The sequence below is a fragment of the Planococcus citri genome, chromosome 5 (genome assembly GCF_950023065.1).
Source record: "Planococcus citri chromosome 5, ihPlaCitr1.1, whole genome shotgun sequence".
In the NCBI taxonomy this organism is placed as follows: Eukaryota; Metazoa; Arthropoda; class Insecta; order Hemiptera; family Pseudococcidae; genus Planococcus; species Planococcus citri.
In genome coordinates, this window is record NC_088681.1 from 274,869 (window position 1) to 296,467 (window position 21,599).

Genomic DNA, 21,599 nt, shown 5'->3' on the forward strand with positions numbered 1-21,599 from the left:
AAACCTACAGCCTAATTCGATACCCGGCCGTAATATACGAGTATGTACGAGTACGTACGAGTAAATATGGTATTTTGCAACAATTTTCATCGTAGGTACCTCTTTAACCTACGAGTACGATCAGTGGCGCCGCGCATTTTCGGTATTCTGTTTTCGAGATACGGGTAAGTTGGACAATGGCGACACACTGCATTGCTGCTGCTGCTGCTGCTGCTGCTGCTGCTGCTGCTGCTGCTGACCGCTCGCGCTGCGGTCAAATTTTAATCATAAAAAACTAAATCTTAAATCCTACTCTAGCGATTTGTTATTGTTACCGCCTACCGGTGAAAAAGGGTGACGAACTTGCAAGTACGAGTATAACTAGAAAAGAAATGAACTACTCCTTAGAAGAAGGATGTAGACGTAGACTAGATGCAGACCTACGTGGGTAGGGGCCAGTATGGGCCAGTAGGTGCTGGGTACTGGGTACGACCGCGAGTTTGAGAGAACAGAAAATCGCGATTTTACTCGTACTCGTACCAATCGACGACGGTAGCAATCAGCCTAAAGCTACTAACGTCAACTCACTCGTACAAATGTTTGTGACTTGCGAGCACGACCGAGCATGCAAATAGCAACTCCGAACACAAAAACTGGATCGGCGGCGCGGCGGCGCCAACCGGAACAGCGATAGGCAATTCATTTTACAACGGCCTGAAAAAAAAGTAGCATAAGGCGTTATTTTAAGGCGATGACTGCGATGCTCGAGGTTTCTCGATAGGCGCTAAACGCTAGTTAGGTAGTAGTTTTAGTCGCCTAGTCGGTAGTACTGTAGTACTGTAGTGCGTACACCGGTACACCGGTACACCGGTAGGGCGGTAGGGCGGTAGACGTACTGCCTTTGGGACGCGGACGGTACGTCGCGTTGTCTGTGTCTACTAGCACTAGCTACTACGAGTACGACTTACGAGTGCTTAAATACACGCAAGTACACTTTGTGCAGTGAAATGGTACCACGTTCTACACAATATGTAGTTTGTAGGTACCTACTCTCGTAGTCGTAGTCGTAGTCGTAAATGTACGAGTCATTAGAAGTACCAAGACCAACGGATTTAAGCTATTTTTAGTCGAATCCGCGCAACCGCCGTTCTGCCCTATTCCGCTCCGCTCGCTTTTTTTAGCAACTCGTTCGACGACATCGCATCACCGGTCACCCACCACGCCACCACGCCACCACGTACAAGCATGAGCATAGTGCATAGTGCATAAATACTCGTACCTATATTACATCTACGTACTCGTACGATGTACACAATACACATACACATACACATACACATACGCGTATGCCTATTGCCTATGCAAATGCTGCACGAGTGCAGACGTACGAGTACGATACAAAACATCCAAGTCTAAGTCTTGGCTCGCAAGTGGCGAATTTGTCTCTGTATGTATGTACTCGTAGTATGTAATGTACCTACTTACGATGACCGCGATCGCGTCGCGCGTTGTGTCGTGCCGTGCCGTGCCGTGCCGAGAATTCTTCACTCACGGTAAGACTACGAGTATTGTACGTGTAACGAGTACGTGTACAAGTACAAGTACAAGTATTGCTGATTGCTCGGTTTAATCGTTTCGTTTAACCGTCTAATCGTCTAATCTTCTAATCGTCTAATCGGACAGACTGTTGGACATAAATCGCGTTAATCCCATCGTACTCGTAATTACACTTACACCTACCCACGAGTACATCCGTAGCTGTTGATCATTCATTTCATATGCAGATGCACATTGCACATACCTACTCGTAGTCGTACGGCTACAATTACAATACGAGTCGAGTACATACGCGTACGCGTACGCGCACTCGTAGTCGTAACCTATATTGAAATATCTACCTATACTTGTAATTTTGAGTATTACTCTATTCTGCCGCGCGTAATCGCAAATCGCAGCAACTAAGTATAGCTAGACCGGCGCGGCGCGGCGCGGCGCGGCGCGGCTACAAGGTACAGCGGCGTACCGTATCAATATTGCATATTACAATTGTGCTGGTGCTCGATTAATCGTCGTCGTTCGTCGTTCGTCGTCGCGCAATTTCGAAAAATACGCAAGTACTCGTCTACTCGTATAAGTAGTGCATTCTGAAGCATAGCAAATTAGCTCGCATTAGCAGTTCGTATGGTAAGTACGAGTAAGTACAAGTACGTAATTCTACAAAGTATGAAATCGACACAGAGTTACAAACTCGTAAGGCTGCTAGCTCGCAATATCAGAGGCGATGGCGATGGCGACGGCGGCATTTTGCGAGTAAAATGCATCGGCGCTATGAACGGCGGGCGGCAGTGGCAGTGGCAGCGGCAGCGACAGCGGCGATATTGCACGACGAGTTCTCACCAAACATTAGCGCAACACTACACCAACACGAAGCAACTGTGCGAATGTAAGTAGCCTACTCGTAATAAGTACGAGTACATTCTATGTAGGTATGTACCCTATATGCCTAAGGTTATACCTACACCTACAGGCTACACCTACTCCTACTCGTACCTTTACTTAGGTACTTGATCAAAGTCGCGTGAAAACACCGCACGTTTAAAACGTGTTACGAGTACATGGACGTACGTAAGTACCTAGTTACTCTCGTATATGCGTTAAAATGCTATAAAAAAAAACACTCAGGCCTAACCGAAACCTAAAAATGAAATTTTCGCTAAGAAATGATGAAAAAAGTACGAAGAGGTGCGATAGGATGGGGTGGGGTGGGGGGAGGGGTGCGTTAAAATCACGGACAATCTTGAAAAAGTAGTAAAATTTCAGCGAAATTTGGCCGAATCCGACAAAAATTGCGCGTATACCCGAACATAACGACGTAAAAAACACAACAAACAAAAAACACCGCGAACCATTTTTAAAACAATGCTGACACTGACACTGACACTGACAGTAAAATGTGACAAAATGTAGCAAAAATTGCACGAAAACGCTATACTACGATAGTTAGTGCACGAGTATACGAGTAGGTAGTTATAGTTAAGGTACTTAGTTAACTAGGTACATTACATACATACTCGCAGATAGTGCGTAACTGCGTATGCGTAATACTCGTATGTAATAAATAATAATGTGTACTCTCTAACTCTAAATTTGAAACAGTGAAATTTCACCGCTTAGCCAACTAGCAGTTAAAAACGGCAGTTTTTTACGGCAAAACAGAGAAAAATCTACCGAATTGGTGAGTAAAAAATCATTTTGACCGACCAATTCGGTAGAATGGTACATAGATTGTCTATACTGCTGTGTTTTGCAGTACAGTCAAAAAGTACCGCTTTTAAAAAGGCAAAATGTCGTGACTGCACTGCTACGAGTAAGCCAACGCTAAGCGGTGAAATTTCACTGTTGCAAATTTAGAGAGTACCTACGAGTATACTGCACTTGGCCGTTTCAAGTTTGATTTGGTTTTTGGTTGTTTTTAGCCAAGAAATTGCCACCCGATGTGAATGTCGAAGGAGTATTCGCTTGCAATCAATTGGATCTGAGTGAAATTCAAGTGTACGGCTTCGATTACGACTACACGTTGGCTTGCTACAAACCAGCTATGGGATACATTCTGTACAATTTAGGTCGAGATTTACTAGTAAATAAGTACAAAGTAAAGACGCAACACTATCACTACTCGTATAGCTACCACCACTACTAGAATACCTATTGGCTAATTAGCTTATTCGTATTTGTATTATTCTATATATGTAATGTACTAATGTACGAATAATCGTACATACATACCGGTACGTACAAAAATAGGCGTATATGCAGGCTACGTATACCTTATACCTTATACCTTATACCTAATACCTATGCCTACGCTCGTTAGTATATACCTTCGGTATGATTATACATGACGTATATGCGCTACCTACGAGTAGGTATCGAGTACTCGTATAATACGTAGCTGGCGGCTAGAGCCAGAGGTAGAGGTACAAGTACTAACTTGGGCGTATTGCAGTATCCAGTTGGTATTAGCGAGTTGGAGTACGATCCGTCGTTTGCCGTTCGAGGACTGCATTACGATATAGAAAAAGGTATTCTCATGAAATTGGATTCGTTTTTGCAAATCGAACTCAGATGCGTTTACAAAGGACTGACTAAAATACCAGAAAACGAAGTACTCAAGTTATACAAGAGCAGAAAAGTGCCCATCAAATTTATAGACACCAACTTGCAAAGCAAAGTGAGTCTTCCATCGCCTCGCCTCGCCGTCTTTTCCCCTCTTTTTTTTACACATTTCGTACACGTTTCACTGTTGCAGCATGTCGCGCCGAAAATGTACCAATTGGCGGATTTATTTTCAGTACCGGAGATGAGTTTACTATGCAACATTTCCGAATATTTCGAACAGAATCAGATCCATTATCATCCGGAAATTTTATTCCAAGATGTCAAGGTAACCAATACTTCACACATGTATACTACCTACCTACCTACCTACCTACCTACCATCTTCATTCTACGTACATGTACCTTAATCGACAACGACAGTACGTACAGGTTGGGTGGGTGGGTAGGTAGATATTTATTCGGCACGTTGATGCTGATTCTGATGCTGATGGCGATTCTACGTGTAAAATTCGCATCTAACTCTTCAGACGCTTCACAATCCAAAATCAACGCCTTCTAAAACCTATAATTCGATATACCCGTACCCGTAGCTCGTGTTTCGAAATTTCTGCCTCAACTCTACGCCTCGCCACCCCCACCCGTACTAAGTGGCAAAATTTTGGTTTCAGGGTCAACTGGGTTTCGAAATCGGAATCAGCCACCTCGAAGTCTTGTATTTTAATTTTCAATACATCTATGTACGTATACTCGTAGTATGTACATAGTAGGTACCCATATATCGTTTTTTTTTTTTTTTGCTTTTTTTTCAGCAATACTTTTTCATTTTTACGTAGCATCATCCCTTCGTAGGAGTCGATATTTTCGTAAGTGAAGCCACAGCTGGATGGTGATGGCGGCGGCGGCGCGACTAAACGCTTCGCCTCGCCTCGCCTCGCCTCGCCTCCTGGCGCAAAAGCCGCCTGTCTCTTTGCGATTGGTTTTATTCGCTATCGCTTGACGATGCGACGGCGACGCGGCGCAGACTCTTCGGAGAACTGATTCTGCTGTACGTGTTGGTACGTCCAAGTCTACTCGAATGTATTTATTGTACTTAGGTAGTTGGTACTAGGTAGCTAGGTATACGCCATATGCCCGCGCCTTTCGAATGTTAGAAACTCGCAATCAGATCATCAGATGGGAATGTTTTCAACGCTTTGTCGCGCTCGCTATTCGTATTTTCGCCAAATTTCACCGCAACCGCAATTCAAACAGTTGTTATCGGTAATCGTCGGCCGTCGTCGGTCGTTGGTCGTAGCGTAACGAGTAGACCGTTTTCGATGTTTTCGTTGTGTATGTGTACTAGGTAGCTTAGATGATAGATATGTATGTAAGTACCTGCAAATATTACTCGTATGTAATTGTAATTGTAATTGTACGTACTATTCGTAGACTTGCGTCGGATTAAGCCACGTAAAAATGCACCATCTAGTGTCGAAAGACACGCAAACATTTTTAGAGAAAAACGTCGAGTTGGAAGAATACCTCAAGACACTGCTCAGCGTCGGAAAGAAGTTATTTTTAATCACCAACAGCCCGTTCAGATTCGTGTACGTACTACGTACTACGTACTCGTATGTTGAGTGTTGACCATAATTGAAACTTAGCGATAGCGATAACGATAGCCTATGATGTTTTGTCCGCAGCGATAACGGAATGAAACTGCTGTTGGGCGATAAATGGGAAGATTACTTCGACGTAATCATCGTAGAAGCTAGGAAACCGCGCTTTTTTACTGACGAATCTCGACCGTTGCGCATTTACGATAAAACAACGCACACCAATCTGTGGGATAAAGTGACGGCGCTGCGCAAGGGTCACATCTATTACCAGGTTGGTAACTACTCACTATATGGCATTGGCCATTGGCCGTTGGCCGTTGGCCGTTGGCCGTTAGCGTACAAAGATGCAAGTCGCGTCTCATCGTACTGTGTAGGCCTACAGTGAGTAATGGGAATGGGAATGGGAATGGGAATGGGTAAGTATTACGTAGGTATTATTGGTCTACAAGTTTTTTTTCTCACCAGGGCACGATTAATAATTTGCTGGAATTGACCGGCTGGAAAGGACCCGAAGTGTTATATTTCGGAGATCATCCGTACACGGATTTGGCCGACGTAACTCTGGAGCATGGTTGGAGAACCGGCGCAATTCTCAGCGAACTTACGGTATGTACATATACGAGTACGTACCCTACTCGCTTAGCCTAGAGCCTGGTTCCTACTCGACTACTCGTATACATATACATATAGGTATATACTGGGTACTTGTATGTAGGTACTCGTATTTACTACGATTTAGCGACATTTTGGCAACTTGGATTTCACTTTCAGCACGAAATTCGAACGCTGAATACGGAAAAATTCAAAAGCACGTGTAACTGGCTACAAATGTTGACGCAACTCATCGAGGAACAACAAGACAGCCGCTTGCCGGACGCCGCCGTTCATCTAGCCGAATGGCAAATGGAGTGCAACCAACTCAGGTAGGGGTAAACGCCAAACGCCAAATTGTGTACTATACGTATAGAGGCGGGCGCGGGGCGCGGGCGTACGCGTAGGTACCTACCTACCTACCTACTTGTTCTACATACGAGTACAACACGCGTCACGCGTACTTTTGCGCTTTTTCAGAGAACTCGCCAAAAGCTTGTTCAATAAACAGTTCGGCAGCGTATTCAGAACTCACAGCAGTCCGACCTATTTTTCCAGACGATTATTCCGCTTCGCCGACATTTATACGTCTTCGGTGACCAATCTGATGAGACGCTCCGTCCATCATACATTTTATCCTAGAAGAGGAGTTATGCCGCACGAATACGCGTCTTATTTCGTATGAATGTGCATCGCGCACGCGCAGTTGTGCACTCCTGCACTCGTCAGCTTCGACTTATTGGACATCATAGCTATTAGCTATTAGCTATTAGCTACGACCTTCCACGTACTCCGCTTATATCCTACGTACGAGTACGAGTAGTCTTTAGATAGGTACCTATTATGTCATTTATTTTGTCCATTTTCAAAAATATACCTTTCTATCGCGATCGCGCTTATGCACATAGGTACATTACACCAACATCTACGTACAAGTACGTAGGTATTTCAGAGCTGCATAAGTACCGATAAACATGAACGGTATTAGTATCCGCCGCGGAATTGGTATAATTAGCATAGGTACAGTTTCCGAAATGGCATTATTCTTAGCTCCCCTCGTAATTTGCTCTAAAATACTGAATTAGAAAATCGCAATATTATTATCGAATGAATGAAATGAACGAACCCAAAATGGTTCCTTTCCTCCCGATCTATTGATTTAAACAAATTAATTGATTGATTGGTTGTTTTTGTTTTTGTTTTTGCCATTGATGCCATTCGAACTTTCAAAACTTAAGGCCTACTTATGTATAATGGCCATAAAACGCTACGAAAAAATACGTAGACATACGTACATATTTCCAAAGTTTGGTGCTTCTTTTCTTTTTCTTTTTCTTTTTCTTTTTTTACTTTAGTGAAAAGAAAAATTTATTTTACTTTTTTTTTTTAAAAAAAAGCGCACTTTGAAATTCTGCTTACCTACTGTTTTCCGTAGCTGTTCAAATTTTATTGTATTTTTTTTTTTTTTCAAAGCCAATAATACAGCCATTATTACAAGAAACAAGACCTTTACTTTAGTTCAGCATTTTTCAAAACTTCGAATTTTGATTCGGAAGATTTTAATTTATCATAATTCGAAATTTCGAATTCGAATCCAAAGGACCAAGGACCAAAAACTTGTAAAATTTTAATTTTGGTGATTTTGTATCTATCAATCAATCATGAATTACATATTAACTTTCAACACACTAACAGAATCGTGATTTAGAGTACCTACCTACTCTTCTGTATAGTGTATAGTGTCAAATATTATAGTCAATATTATTTATTTAATTTTCAAGTTTTCAATTTTCGTGTTTATATTTTATAATCAAATTTGATTACTAATTAATTAGTAATATTATGCTTTGAAATTATTGATTCATGAATAACATGATTCAATGTTCATGATTTCATTCACAATACAAACAATTTTTTTTTAATACTTAGTTAGGTTGGTACAAAATTACGAAGGTAAAATCCATTTTTGAAGAATGAGGAATGGCACAAAAATATTGAATTCTAAACTCAAAAACAAAATAAAATCTAGAACCTCAATGAGAGCCTGAGAGGGTAAAATGTAAAAAAAAAAAAAAAAAAAAAAAAACTAGGAAAAATTCCCTACAATCTATCACTACAATTTATTATTTATTTTTATTTTAATTATTTTTACCGTCGACCGTATATAATGGACGAATAATTCAACGGTGAAAAAATGACAAAATGTGAAGCCTAGATTTTGGATGCAGAATCCTGGAAATCTTCTGCTCATGCGCCAAACATGACGCTTACGGTGCTGGTGGAGAGAGAGACGGTTTACTGGTTGAACGTGGGTTGAACCAGGGAACCGTCTCTCTCTCCGCCAGCACCGTAAGCATCATGTTTGGGGCATGTGCAGAACGTTTCCAGGATTCTGCATCCAAAATCTGGGCGTCATTTCCTGCCATTTGAATTATTCGTCCATTATATACGGTCGACGATTTTTACAAAAAAATTCGAAATTTTCAAAATGCAATAACGTTATACGCATAACGTTATAATGTTCCATACTCACTACTCACTAGTCACATACCTCGAGTGCCGTTTCAGCAGGGTTGTACATGTTTAAAACAAAAATGTTTTAAACATGTTTAAAACACGTTTAAAACAACTGAAAAAAAACAGAACGATGTTTTAAACAAAAAAGGCCATTTAAAACCGTTTAAAACAGTGTTTTTTTTTGTTTTAAACGTGTTTTTTTTCAACTCCAATTTCCTAAAAAAAACACGTTTTTTTTTAATTTCTTGTTGAAAAAAAGTGAAATTGAACAAACAGTATTTTTAGAGACAAATTTTGTGTTTTGATTCCAATTTTTCAATATTTCTTGAGCTGTATAGCTATTTTATGACGTCGCATCTTAAAAATTGATGTCTGATGACTCCAAAACGAATGTATTTGTGTTTAAAACACATTTTAAACACATAGTTTTAAACAAGTAAAAAAAACTGTTTTAAAACAAAAAAAACGTTTTAAACAAAAAAAACGTTTTAAACAAAAAAAAACGTTTTTTTTGTTTTTTTTAAAAAAAACACGTTTTTGTACAACCCTGCGTTTCAGCCGTTTCCATCGTAACTCGATATACCAGAAACGGTACAGAAACGAATCAAGTCTTGTTCGTGTTGGGTTTGTTGTGTTTTTCGTTTTCCCTTATCAGTAGGGCAACCCAAAATATGCTCTCATTCAAGGTAAAATATTCAATATATATTTGATTTTTTGAGGTGAAATATTCGACAAAAATATTCGATTACCCCCAAAATATTCGAAAATATTCGAAATCAAATTTGGTATCGTTTCACTTGCCTTTACAAGCACATTACAAAAATGGCTACATCGTTGGGTTTTGTTTCCTAAATCACATGCACTATTCGCAATTTCACAAAATGGAACAAAATTGTTGAATTAAAATTCTATTTCGATCGTCACAAAAGAAAAAAAATCGAAGCCTAGTTTAAAATTCAATCTTCATCATCATTTCATCAATCATCAATATCATCATCATTAAAAAGAACCATTTTTTTCATCTTCAACATTCTGTGAAAATGACGTTTCCTGTGTTGCGATTCTCAAAATGCAAAAATTTCCAAAATATTCGATAAATTGCAAAATATGTGGTAATTTTAGACAAAAATATTCAAATAGCAATCAAATATGTGAAAATATTCATTTTAAGGCAAAATATTCGAAAATATTCGAAATGAAGTAGGTCTTAAATGAAAGGCAATTTTCTGAAACGTAAAATGATTTTGTTACATTTGTAATCGGAGTGCAACAAAAAAACACGAGCGTCTCGAGAGCAAATATGTGCAACCAATCAGAAGCGAGTTTGTTTTTATCTGTTGTCTCTCTTTCATCCGTTGTTTACGTTTTGGACTTGTATTTTATTTCGTGATGGTATATTCGTATAGTTCTGTGTTCCAACGTCGTTTTTTCGTCATACATGTGTATAAATCATCACATTACGTATAACAAATGAATCAATGTAACGTAACTTTACCAAATGTTAAACAATTATTAAAGCTGTATCTACTAGTATCAAAATTCAAAACGTAAAAGTAAGTATTTCGAATTCTCAATGAAGATGATACACAAACACTTAACGATCATCTTTATTGAGAATTCGAAATGACACAAGGTGTATTAGCCATATCCATATCGTCACAAGCACATGCACATAACGATCATCTTTTTTGAGAATTCGAACAACACGTTTTGAATTTTGATACTAGTAGATACAGCTTTAATAATTGTTTAACATTTGGTAAAGTTACGTTACATTGATTCATTTGTTATACGTAATGTGATGATTTATACACATGTATGACGAAAAAAGACGTTGGAACACAGAAATATACGAATTAGTGGTGTTGATTAATCGATATAGATATCGATTAATCGATATAAAGTCATATCGATATCATATCGATATAAATTTCCATATCGATATTCTAGTGTTGTTCAAACACCCGGTTTCTCGGACAACCGGTTGTTTTGATAATATGATCCGGGTACCCGGGTGGCAACCGGTTCCGACCTCAAAAATTGATGAAAAATGAAAAAATCAAGAAAAATTGCGATTTTTAAGCTAAATTTAGCGAAATGTCGATGTTTTAATTCAAAGACGACGCGAATCTACAAATTATTACTGCCGAAAATCCGAAATGTCAAATAAATAATTTTCTTAGCGAATATTGAATTTTGATAAAAAATCGCGGACATTCCTAATTTCACAACATTCATTTACTTTTTCAATGAAATTTCAAACCGGTTGCGAATCCGGGTACCCGGTTGCTCCCCAACCGGGTGCAAATTTTATGGTGCAACCGGTTGACCCGGTTGTTTGAGCAACACTACGATATTCTCAAATTATTTCGTGGTCAATGCTCAAAACACACATAAATTGAACTTTTGAATGGAAATTTTTCAAAATTTTGAGTGAGCACATCCGATATTCGAAAATTATCTATGTTTTACACTCTATAATTTGGTTTTTTCTTGAAATCTCTATAATAGATTGTATTACGACAAAACTTTGAACTGAGTTAGTTAATTTTTAAGGTAATAAAGTATAGAAAATCCAGCATTGAAAAATATCGATATATATCGATATGTATCGATATCTCGGGGCAAATATCGATATGATATCGATATAAAAAATTTTAAAATATCAACACCACTAATACGAATATACCATCACGAAATAAAATACAAGTCCAAAACGTAAACAACGGACGAAAGAGAGACAACAGATAAAAACTAACTCGCTTCTGATTGGTTGCACATATTTGCTCTCGAGACGCTCGTAAAAAAACGAATTCAAAAAAATATATTGGGTTGCCCTACTTATCAGTGTTTCGTGATTCTGAATTTTTTCTCATTTTTGGATTTAGCGGTAATAATTGTTGAAAAATTGAATATTCGTGGAAATTGAAGAGTAAAAATAGCGATTAAAGTCGCATTAGTTCCTGTTACGTGAGTTTCTGTACTTGCTGAATTTTCTATAAAAAATAGTTTGAATCTAACTAAACATAAGTAAGTACCTGCCTACTTCCAATTTCATCGCATTACTATTATTATTATTATTATTATTGGGTATTCTTATTATTACTATTAAACTTGAAATTTCGATTCGGAATGTCATCTTTCGCCTTTCGGTGGCTTGCCGTAGTATCGAACGTATATGATTTTCATTTTTCATGATCTTTCAAGCTGTGGAAAGGCCTCTCAAAATACGTGCGCATTAAATTACGAGTAATACAGCTTCATATTAATTTCTTCAATACCGTTTTACTTCGTAATCGAGCGTGTGAAAAGTTGTGTAAAGGCGTTTCTCAGTTACAAATGCGCGAGAGTACGTAAAGTAAACTTGGTCATTTTTAAGTAACTGTTGAAAGTTGAAGAAATGGAAAGTTTTCCACCCTTACCCGTGCAAAAAAAATTCAAGTCCGCGGTATTTGTTTGAATTGCAGTTACCATGCCTTCGCCTTATTCGTTGCATATTCTTCACGAAGGATATTCCAGGGCAGATTCCACCGGTATGGATGCGAATTGTACTTGCTCTCTGATAACTGGGCCTACCAATATTATTGTCGATACGATGACTCCGTGGGATAAAGCGATTCTCACGAATGGTAATGTAATGTAATGTACCTACGACCTACACGTCTGGCTACCTATCTCTACCGTCTACGTAGCTGCTGAGTGCTGATATTCAATTTACCCGTTTGTCGAATAATAATTCTTGAAACGTACTGTTCATTTTAAGGATTGACGAAACATAACGTTAACCCGGATGATGTTAAATTACTCGTAAGCACTCACGGACATTCCGATCATATTGGCAATAATAATATGTTTTTGAAAGCCAAACACATTGTTGGTTTCAACGTGTCGTACGAGCACAAATACTTCGATCATTCTTTTTCGTACGGTAGGTAATGCGGATAAGTATTAATTACAAGTAGTACCTATTATTTTTTTGTTCGTTTCGAAATGTATTTGGTCCGACTTTAACGCGCAGGTGAAGAATTAGTCGTCGACGATTATGTTAAAGTAATAGCAACGCCCGGTCATACGTTGACGGATGTGACAGTATTAGTGCAAACCGATGATTTAGGCTTGGTGGCGATTACAGGTAACACCGACATTGACATTTGAAATTACGTAGCCGTAAGATGATTCTACGAGTATTTTCGAGTTATGTACGTATGTACTCGTATTCGTTGATCTAGGTGATCTATTTGAAAAAGAAGAAGACTTGACTGACGAATCAATCTGGATGGTTGACGCGTGTAGCGAAGCGCCGAAACTGCAGGAAATAAATCGCAATAAAATATTACAAATGGTCGACCATATAGTTCCTGGGCATGGGCCAATGTTCAAAGTTACTAAGGAAATGAAAGACCGAGTGAATAATATTCAAAACGAACAGCATTATATCTAATATATTAACTTTTCGTACTTGCATTACAAATTAAAATCCATAAATACAGTACCTTCTTACTTTGAGCGTTTTCGTTATTACATTAATCTTTTTTCGCGCGAATGAATAGGTAGAATATAGAAATACACGAATGATTGACGAATGAATGAAAAATGAAAATTGATAATTAAAAATAACGCTATCAAGTTGCGCAATGAAAATTTTACAACGAATCGCAAGCAAGGATAACGGTAAATCTACGCAGGCGATAGGAATAGAATACCATAAAATATATATGTACTTTTGTTTTCTTCCGCATCCGCTCATTCGGAGAAAACGATAACCGCACAAAAGAACAACACTTGGAAGGGAAATACTCGAGGGTAATAGTACACGAAGGTCGTGGAGAGGGGGGGGGGAGAGGAGAGAGAAGTAAATACATACCTAACTTAGCAGCGATAAATAGGTATAAGTTTTCAAAACTTATAAATTAAAAATGAGTACCTAATAACAATAAAGTACGTTTATCACAATCGCTAAAATCACAAGGAGCAACTTCATCATCAATGACTAGCATTCGTAAACTACGTAAGTACAATTAGAAGAACTGCGGGTTCTGTATTGCACTTATTCAAATCGTATCCTGAAAACATTCCGTCGATAGGTATTATTAATTGAAGTACGTACGATATATGTAGATGTACGTAGATGTACCTACATTTACCGGCGTACCGTATTTTAGACGGAAAAATACCGGTAAGTACTAATACTAATAATATGACGTACAAAGTACAAATCCAACTCACTCATATAAAATTACTCGATTCTACACTCGATCGTAGACCTTCTCTTTCTTCCTGAAACAAAGTGAACATGTTTTAGTATGGCGAAATTTTCCAATTTTCACCGAGTACAAGACGTAGGCAGCTAGGCACACAGATACGATTTAGCCAAATTTACGTAATTTTTTCAAAACGGCAGTAGGTGCCTATTGCCAATGTTAAAGGCACGAAAATTTAGCTTCGTATACTAGTTTAGTCTGAAAACTTGACGGAACAACTTACCGCGTTATCAGACTGTAACGAATGTCGACTGACTGATGGCTCGACTGTAGTTCCATATTCTGAATTAGAACGAGATCTCTCGCCATAGCTCTGCATACGCGCAGTGAATCAATATTAGTTACTATTCATCGTCGAGTAATAAGTAGGTACAAGACGTAATTGCTACTCGCACAGGATGTGGACAGAAATATCGCGAACATACGGTTGGTGGAAATTCATCATCTCAGTCCAACAACCAATCATTCACTGCGACCAAGCGAAATATTTGGCAGAAAACTTTTTTACGGGTTCGCGATATTTCTGTCCACCCTGTAGCACTACGAGTACCAGAACTCAGAAGCAGTGGCTGTGGCTGTGGCTGTACGTTTGTCGTTTACCTGCGTAAGCTGCTCGGTTGTCGTGAGAAGTCGGGCTACAGGGCCCAGACACGTAGGTAACGTATCAATCAACGTCGGATTCGACTGGGTTAGCAATGGTTTCATGTAATGCACGTCAAAATTACCCCAAATTCTCGCCAAAAACGATTTTTCGCTGTTGTTTTGCGAATGAATGGGCGATTCTTCCTGTAAAACGGCAATTTTCGTAGATTGGAAACAGGCGACAGCAAAATTGATTTAATTTCCAAACTACAGTAAGACAAAACTGCGTACTTACTCGACGATTTTTAGGTTCGGGTAAAGCTTCGATTTCTTCATCGACTCCGGTTCTACAACAACAACAACGAAAACGAAAAAAATAAAAAATAAAAAAAATGGCGAAACATTTCAGTCGACGCGGCGACGGGACGAGCCGTTTACGTATCGATTGACGCATGACGCGTTTGAACGAGACCTAGACCTAATACGAGTAATTCAAAAACTTACGGTATTTTAAACCAGTTTAAAAGTGGTAACGCTGCGCCTCCTTGAATGATTACGGTTGCGATGACAATCAACGAGGTGGTGGTAAGCATTTTCTGTCTGGCGTCTGAAACTGTATTTCGAATTGCCAATGCGAACGACATCGCACCTCGAATACCTAAGGACACAGGCGACAAAGACAATCACAATATTACAAGTACCTACTACCTATGCCTAGGCGCCGCGTACCGTACCAGAAAAAAATAACATATGTTGGAAATTGGACGGAATTTTCGGTTTTCTTCCCAAGTTCAAGATGAACGATAACGGATAAATATTAGCGGCCCGACCTAAAGCTGCGCAAAGCTGATAGTTCGAGAGTTAAGAAAATCCGCGACGCAAGAGTCGAGTAATAAGTACATATTTCAGAACAAAAATTAGCATTACTACGATCGCCGATCGCCGATCGTCGATCGTCGATCGTTCGATTGGTTGATTGAAATACGCTATAACTCGGCGAATAGTAAAGGATACAAAACCGCACAATATGAAGCCGATGTCAAACTGATGTTTGGGAAACGTGAACATGGAAACTCCGATGTACGAAAAAATGAAACTTTCCGCCAAGAAGTTTAATAATTCGAAGAATCGTTTGGTTCTGCGACGTGAATCGGAGCTTAGGTTGTTGTATGTATAATGAGCTTGGCAAATACCGCAGAATAACACTGCCACGACACCTGGACAAAAAACCAGACAAACTCGGGGTGAAGAGAATATTGAATTGTACACGTACGAGTAACATCGTGAAAGGGGTAACCATGGTTGATTACTTTGCGAATGCATTACACAATCCGCGTTTGAAATTTGAAAAATAAATACGTAGGCACTTAGATTAAATAAATGAAACCAGGCGAGATGAGGAGACGAATTATGAACACGAATAAAAACAGCGCAACAGAAAATTTGAATCATAAAAGTACGAAAAAGACAAACGTGATGAGATTTTTCAACAAGCGTGCCTACATTTGAAAGCTTCCGATTCGGTTTTACTGTGCGACGTGATTTTTTTATACGCGTTCACAATTCGCCGGATTAACTTGACTCATCACTCGGTTGAAAGTCGTTGAAACGTGGGGAAAAAAAACTACCAAGCTTACCGGTTAAATCAGCAACTTCGGCGATTAAAAATGAGCTGTACGACATCAATACGAATAACGCCGATTCCAACAAAGGGAAATCTTTCAAGCGGGTGAATTTCGTCATTTATACTCGATAATTAAGGAAACATTTTTTGTTTTTAGCAAAACGATTTATAAAAAGTACGAAATTGCAAAGCTTACGCGCATCTGCCAATTTTTTTTTTATTTTTTTATTATTTATTTATAGTAAATGACTCGAAGTCGAATCGATTGTAAATCTACGTAAGTTATTACGAAAAAGGATATCAATGCTGTAATACATCCTAATGCCGCTCCGGTCGCCAAAGATAAGAAGAATATGCTGACGAAGTCTTGAAATGCTAACAACAAAGTTCCGTAATCGAAACGCGGAGTTCGTCGACTGTAATTCTGAATCGATCTATAAAGCAGAAACAAGCTCGTTTTAATACGATTACTTCTTAAGAGAAGTTGGTTGAAATTTAAACGTGAAGCAGCTAGGTAGAGGTAGAGGAAGAGGAAGAGGAAGGACGTAAAAGTCAATTTATCCAGCGCGGCGTAAAAATACTCACCCAGAAAGTACCAAAGCAACGGCATCGTTTAATACGCTTTCACCAAACACCAAGGAATATAGATTGACGTCGACGCGAAGATCGTTAAAAATGGCTAGAATCGTCAGGGGGTCGGTGGGCGAGATCAACGCGCCAAAAAATAAACTGTCCAAAAATTGAATCTTGCCTTTCAAGTGAGGCATCAACTGCACACAAAAGTATAAGCTGAACCTGCGAACAAATTTCGATAATAATAATTTAGTACAACACTGCCACTGCGCGGCTTTTCGATCTGCTCTCTGCGGAGCGGACAATTTTCACGTTCCACAATCGAGTATTGATCACGAATTTCCCTTCACATAGGCATATCGAAGCGTATTACATATACGCTTATGTACTCGTACAGTCGTACATACATACGTACCCAACAACGAACGAAGATATCGCCGTACCCAATAGCGCGTAGGTCAGTATAGCTCCGAAATTTTTGAAAAAGTATTTCTGCGAACCAAACAAGAAAATCAGCATCAATTAAACAGTTTGCATTTGCGACGAATGAAACATGCTCAAACTTGATTGTTGTACACGCCACCTATGGGCTATGGCCTATGGGTACTGTTTTATGTATTCAAGTGTTACGTTGGAGTTTTGTAAGCAGTACGCAGCAGGTTAGGTACACACAACACAGACACACTACACACACGCTGGTTGTTATCGACGGCCGATTTCGCGTTAAAGGCATCGCTCTCCAATCCGTCGAGTATGGAAATACACTCGCACCGAATAATATATAGTATTCTTCGATAAAACTCGCAAACAACCCAACCATCCTACTCCGACTAAGACGTATTCTCAAAAAACTCGATCAAAAAAAAACCCCAAGTACACCTGTACACACGTACATAGACATACTCGGAATATGCAGTTGCGATTCTTACAGCTTACAGCCAAACTAATAATTAATTTCACATACTGGTATCGTAAACGTAATGCTCGAGTTGAAAAACAGAACTAACTGCAACGCGATGCAGTAATCGGATGATTCATCAAACAGCGAAAAAAACCCACCTTTTTCAACGAATATCCGGCGTGAAATATAATTGGCGGCAAAATGATGTTGAAAAAAATTTCAGGATCGAATGTAGCCTGAAAAAAATAAAAATACATAGCAAACAATTTCAACTAATTTTACCACGAATAAATCTTAGTCACGCGTTGATGTGTCCCATGATTTTCAAGGACAACCAAACCGACACAAATAGTCGCTGATAATAATTGAACATCGAGGTACGACATGACGAACGGTACCTTACCTTCAAATCGATAACATCATTTTTGTCTACGGTCACCTCGCCGTGGAATTTATAACTGTAGGTTTTATTTTCTCCTTTATAGGAAAATCCGAGCCACAGATCATCAGGTGGCAGAGTGAGGTTACGCGACGAATTATCTGCAGAATGCACTTGCAAATGGGTAATGGGAGTGTTGACTACCGTATATCTTATTATTGCGCCAACTATAAGACCTGAAATACGAAGCAACAATTGATTATAAAGCTACACTGCAGCATAAGCATATCCTTACCATAAATAACACTGAGTCCGCTCTCATGCAGAAATCTCAATCTTCTATGCTTGAACATCCATATTGTAAGCACCGTAAGCGTTAATAGCAAAGTGTAGACTAATAAATTTAAGCTATCTAAACGATGATTCCATTGTGCTTTGGCATCGAGTTCGATATCGGCGGACGGTGCATAGAAACTCGGCATTTTTGGTTTCAATTTCGCAATTAACTAATACGCGTACGTACAAGAAATACGGATAAATGTTTCAAAAATTACTCGACATCGCGACTAAATGGTCATTTCGGAGCGTCACACGCGAAATCATAAAATACAATTAATATTCGTCGCAATAATCGCGATGCTAGGTAAGATACAATGAAATATCAAAATTTCGCATTCGCACACAACGAATTTAAACAATTTGTATTTCAATTTTCAAAACCAACTCTACGTTTTTTTACGTTTTACTTTTTCCAAAATGATTATCGTCAATCGTTATCTCACACATACTCCCTTCCCCTCCCCTCTGCGACGTCGACGTTTATTGTTTTTGTTAGTTTTTGTGTTTACCGTCGTAGATCGTAACGTAACGCAACGTAACATATTAAAGGATGTCCCAGCGTCCCAGCACTTCCCACCTCCAGTAGTTTCTGTTTCTGTTTTCATAAATTAATAAACTATCGATCGATTTCGAATTTTCGATATTGCAATTATTGCATTCGCATTGCAATTTGCAACGAATAACGCGAAACGATCAAATCGAACTCTATGGAATATCGATTCGTCGATCGATTCATCCGATATTTAAATTTTGTTTTATCAGCAAATTATCAAGTAGTTTTAAAATTTAAATAAAATTTCAAATAATGTATATTTTTATTTTTTGACTGCGTTAATTGAAATAAAAATTTGGCGTGATAAAACCGAACCGTAGGCGACTAGGCGTAAACCGATGTCGTTCAGCGATGATGTGAGGCTGAAAGCTCAATCTGCTTTGAAACCCTACCTCGAAGGAGACTATTCATCTTCATCTCAAGTTAGGAATCCGATATTGTTATTAAATTACTTGTACCAACATGCCATAATTCCGTCGCCAAGATATTGCGTAATGTCTACGTTGAATCAATTACAGCATGCCGTGTCCTGTCATATCGGTGACCTCCTAACGATAGGAAAAGGTACTACAAATAAGATAGCGAAAACTGAAGCTGCTCAGCAAGTTGTTGATTTGCTCCTGAAGCCAGTCGATGTTTCTCGCTTGCGTGAATCGGTGAATGGCGTTGGCGTTGCCGTTGCCTCAGTAACGAGCTGGAGCAGCGCATCGGATTTACATCTGCAAACTTCGGCTCGTTCTTTTGATAATACGAGTTGTGATAGTACGCGTGTTTTGCAGGATCGCGTACCAACATCGAATACCGAATATCAGATGGCGAACTGCATTTCAAACGGAAAAAGTCGATTCGATCACACGCGCACTGTCGAACCGCAAATGGATCTAAGCGGTCAAGTACGAGCTCGTCCTCAAAGTGTCGTTTTACCAGAGAACATCGCGCACCGTAAATCCGAAACGCCGGATAAAGTTTCCGTTACTACTTTAAAACCAGCGCCACAGCCATCGTTGTCAACAAAGCGGTCGAAACGCAAATCAAACAAACGTTCCAAACATTTGCTGCGAGGGAACTCTTCCGCAGCAGCGCAGGTGTATCCGAGCTACGAGGACTTCTTCAATCCATTCTTTAGACAACAGGACAAGTCTAAACTGCGAAATAAAGTTTCCGCAAACGCTACGAAATCAACGTCCGCGCCGCCGTCTACGCTACAGTCGAGTAAAGCTTCCGAAGGTACGTTTCTTGCCAACACTTGTTCAAATGCACCCGAAAAACCGAGTGGCGATAGCTTTTTCGATCCATTTTTCAAGCAAAGACCGCCGAATTCGAATAGTGCTTCGATAATGGAAACAGACAGTCTCGAAGATCTCGTAAAAAATCAAAATAATCTGTCGAATCGCGACGATACCAAAGTAAATACGATGGAAAGTAAAAATGTATTCGCTTTATTGCAGAAGAAGACGCAAAAGCATTTGAAACTTATTCCCAGATTTCGAATCGAAGACACCGAATCCGGATTTCGATGCAATGTTCAGCTCGGCTCCTATTACGCTTCCGGCGAAGGAAAAAATAAAAAAGAAGCTAAGACTAAAGCTGCCGTTAGTTTACTCAATCAAGTGAATGATGTGAACTGAATTTTTGTGTCGTTCTCGAATATCGTTTCTTTTTTTTTTTTACATATGATCCATTTTACTATGTTATGTATGTATATGTCCGTTATTCCGATTCTTTCTTTCAAATTTTTGTTTTTTTTTAATAATGAGATGTGTGTTAAAATAAGTATCTACTTATATAATTGTGTGTTTACTTAGCTATTCGTTCTTCGTATTTTTCGCATGTTTCAATATTTATCTGCTCTTTTATTTATTCATATTTACGTGCGGTTACGGTTTTATAATATCCAATAAAAAGTGCAACTGTTACCGGTTTGGTACGGTATAATTGATTGGATGAGGGAGATTTTTTCATTACACTACAGAACAGCTGAATTTTAAAGTCCATGTTTCTGTACTTACCATCGCGATTGAGATGGATAAAAAAAGTCAACCGAGTGCACGAATTTAATACTTTCCCTACATCGAGTACCTACACCTAGCTACATATGTACCACCTACCTATCTTTCGTTTTCGAGAATTGAGTATTTATGCGCAAAACGACGATCGGTCGGAGTCGATGTCTATAAAAATAGTCGACATAGGTAATCGCGAACAACGATAATAACGACCTCGTATTTAATTAATATTTCGAGTTCTGACAAATGGAAAGCCGCAGGTTGATCATTATTTTGAAAATGTCTCTTTACGCTTACACATAAATTCCTTTTTATCGGCTCTTTATCGACTGACACTGACAGTACAGACATCACGCATATCGGGAAACTCCATCGGCTTATTTGGGGAAGCACGAAATCAAAACTTGGCCAATTAGCCATTCGGAATCGGAATTACGTAGATGTATAGTGTAGTAGGTAGCTACTAGCTAGATAACTACCTCTACAAATGAATTCGAGAAAAAGAAAACTTGGATCGCTCAAACGCACAATTGATGCCTATACTCGTCGATTAAGCTACAGAAGTGAAGTTTTGAGC

General features: G+C 39.0%; 4 protein-coding genes across 10 annotated transcripts; 3 read left to right on the forward strand and 1 right to left on the reverse strand.

Moving 5' to 3' along the window:
- The first annotated feature begins 1,350 nt into the window (after positions 1-1,350).
- On the forward strand, positions 1,351-7,177 carry Nt5c (5' nucleotidase C). 3 transcript variants are annotated; one of them, XM_065367131.1, is made up of 9 exons: positions 1,359-2,422; positions 3,456-3,631; positions 3,986-4,210; positions 4,289-4,423; positions 5,527-5,684; positions 5,781-5,967; positions 6,162-6,302; positions 6,468-6,619; positions 6,768-7,177. In XM_065367131.1, the coding sequence occupies exons 1-9, from the start codon at positions 2,161-2,163 to the stop codon at positions 6,970-6,972; spliced, it is 1,641 nt and encodes a 546-aa protein (XP_065223203.1). In that variant the 5' UTR covers positions 1,359-2,160; the 3' UTR covers positions 6,973-7,177. The 3 variants fall into 3 exon arrangements, with proteins under 3 accessions (XP_065223202.1, XP_065223203.1, XP_065223204.1); XM_065367132.1 differs by having other exon boundaries at positions 1,362-2,163; XM_065367130.1 differs by having other exon boundaries at positions 1,351-2,422; positions 3,986-4,423.
- On the forward strand, positions 7,045-13,310 carry LOC135847567 (metallo-beta-lactamase domain-containing protein 1). 3 transcript variants are annotated; one of them, XM_065367136.1, is made up of 5 exons: positions 7,045-7,121; positions 12,272-12,433; positions 12,568-12,732; positions 12,823-12,936; positions 13,034-13,310. In XM_065367136.1, the coding sequence occupies exons 2-5, from the start codon at positions 12,277-12,279 to the stop codon at positions 13,243-13,245; spliced, it is 648 nt and encodes a 215-aa protein (XP_065223208.1). In that variant the 5' UTR covers positions 7,045-7,121; positions 12,272-12,276; the 3' UTR covers positions 13,246-13,310. The 3 variants fall into 3 exon arrangements, with proteins under 3 accessions (XP_065223208.1, XP_065223207.1, XP_065223206.1); XM_065367135.1 differs by lacking the exon at positions 7,045-7,121 and adding an exon at positions 11,416-11,834; XM_065367134.1 differs by lacking the exon at positions 7,045-7,121 and adding an exon at positions 11,896-12,153.
- Positions 13,229-18,916, reverse strand: Nhe3 (Na[+]/H[+] hydrogen exchanger 3). Of its 3 annotated transcripts, none has more exons than XM_065367128.1 (15): positions 18,420-18,915; positions 18,149-18,360; positions 17,904-17,981; positions 17,260-17,336; positions 16,857-17,066; positions 16,571-16,705; positions 16,285-16,388; positions 15,662-15,864; positions 15,382-15,493; positions 15,152-15,305; positions 14,943-14,994; positions 14,666-14,851; positions 14,289-14,378; positions 14,031-14,077; positions 13,229-13,867 (listed from the first exon to the last, which is right to left on the reverse strand). In XM_065367128.1, the coding sequence occupies exons 1-14, from the start codon at positions 18,604-18,606 to the stop codon at positions 14,051-14,053; spliced, it is 1,827 nt and encodes a 608-aa protein (XP_065223200.1). In that variant the 5' UTR covers positions 18,607-18,915; the 3' UTR covers positions 13,229-13,867; positions 14,031-14,050. The 3 variants fall into 3 exon arrangements, with proteins under 3 accessions (XP_065223200.1, XP_065223199.1, XP_065223201.1); XM_065367127.1 differs by having other exon boundaries at positions 14,031-14,081; XM_065367129.1 differs by lacking the exon at positions 14,289-14,378 and having other exon boundaries at positions 14,031-14,081; positions 18,420-18,916.
- Positions 18,917-19,217: 301 nt separating this feature from the next.
- LOC135847566 (uncharacterized) lies at positions 19,218-20,932 on the forward strand. Its single transcript, XM_065367133.1, has 2 exons — positions 19,218-19,438; positions 19,535-20,932. Exons 1-2 carry the CDS (start codon positions 19,355-19,357, stop codon positions 20,642-20,644), a joined length of 1,194 nt encoding a protein of 397 aa, XP_065223205.1. The 5' UTR covers positions 19,218-19,354; the 3' UTR covers positions 20,645-20,932.
- Positions 20,933-21,599: the final 667 nt, after the last annotated feature.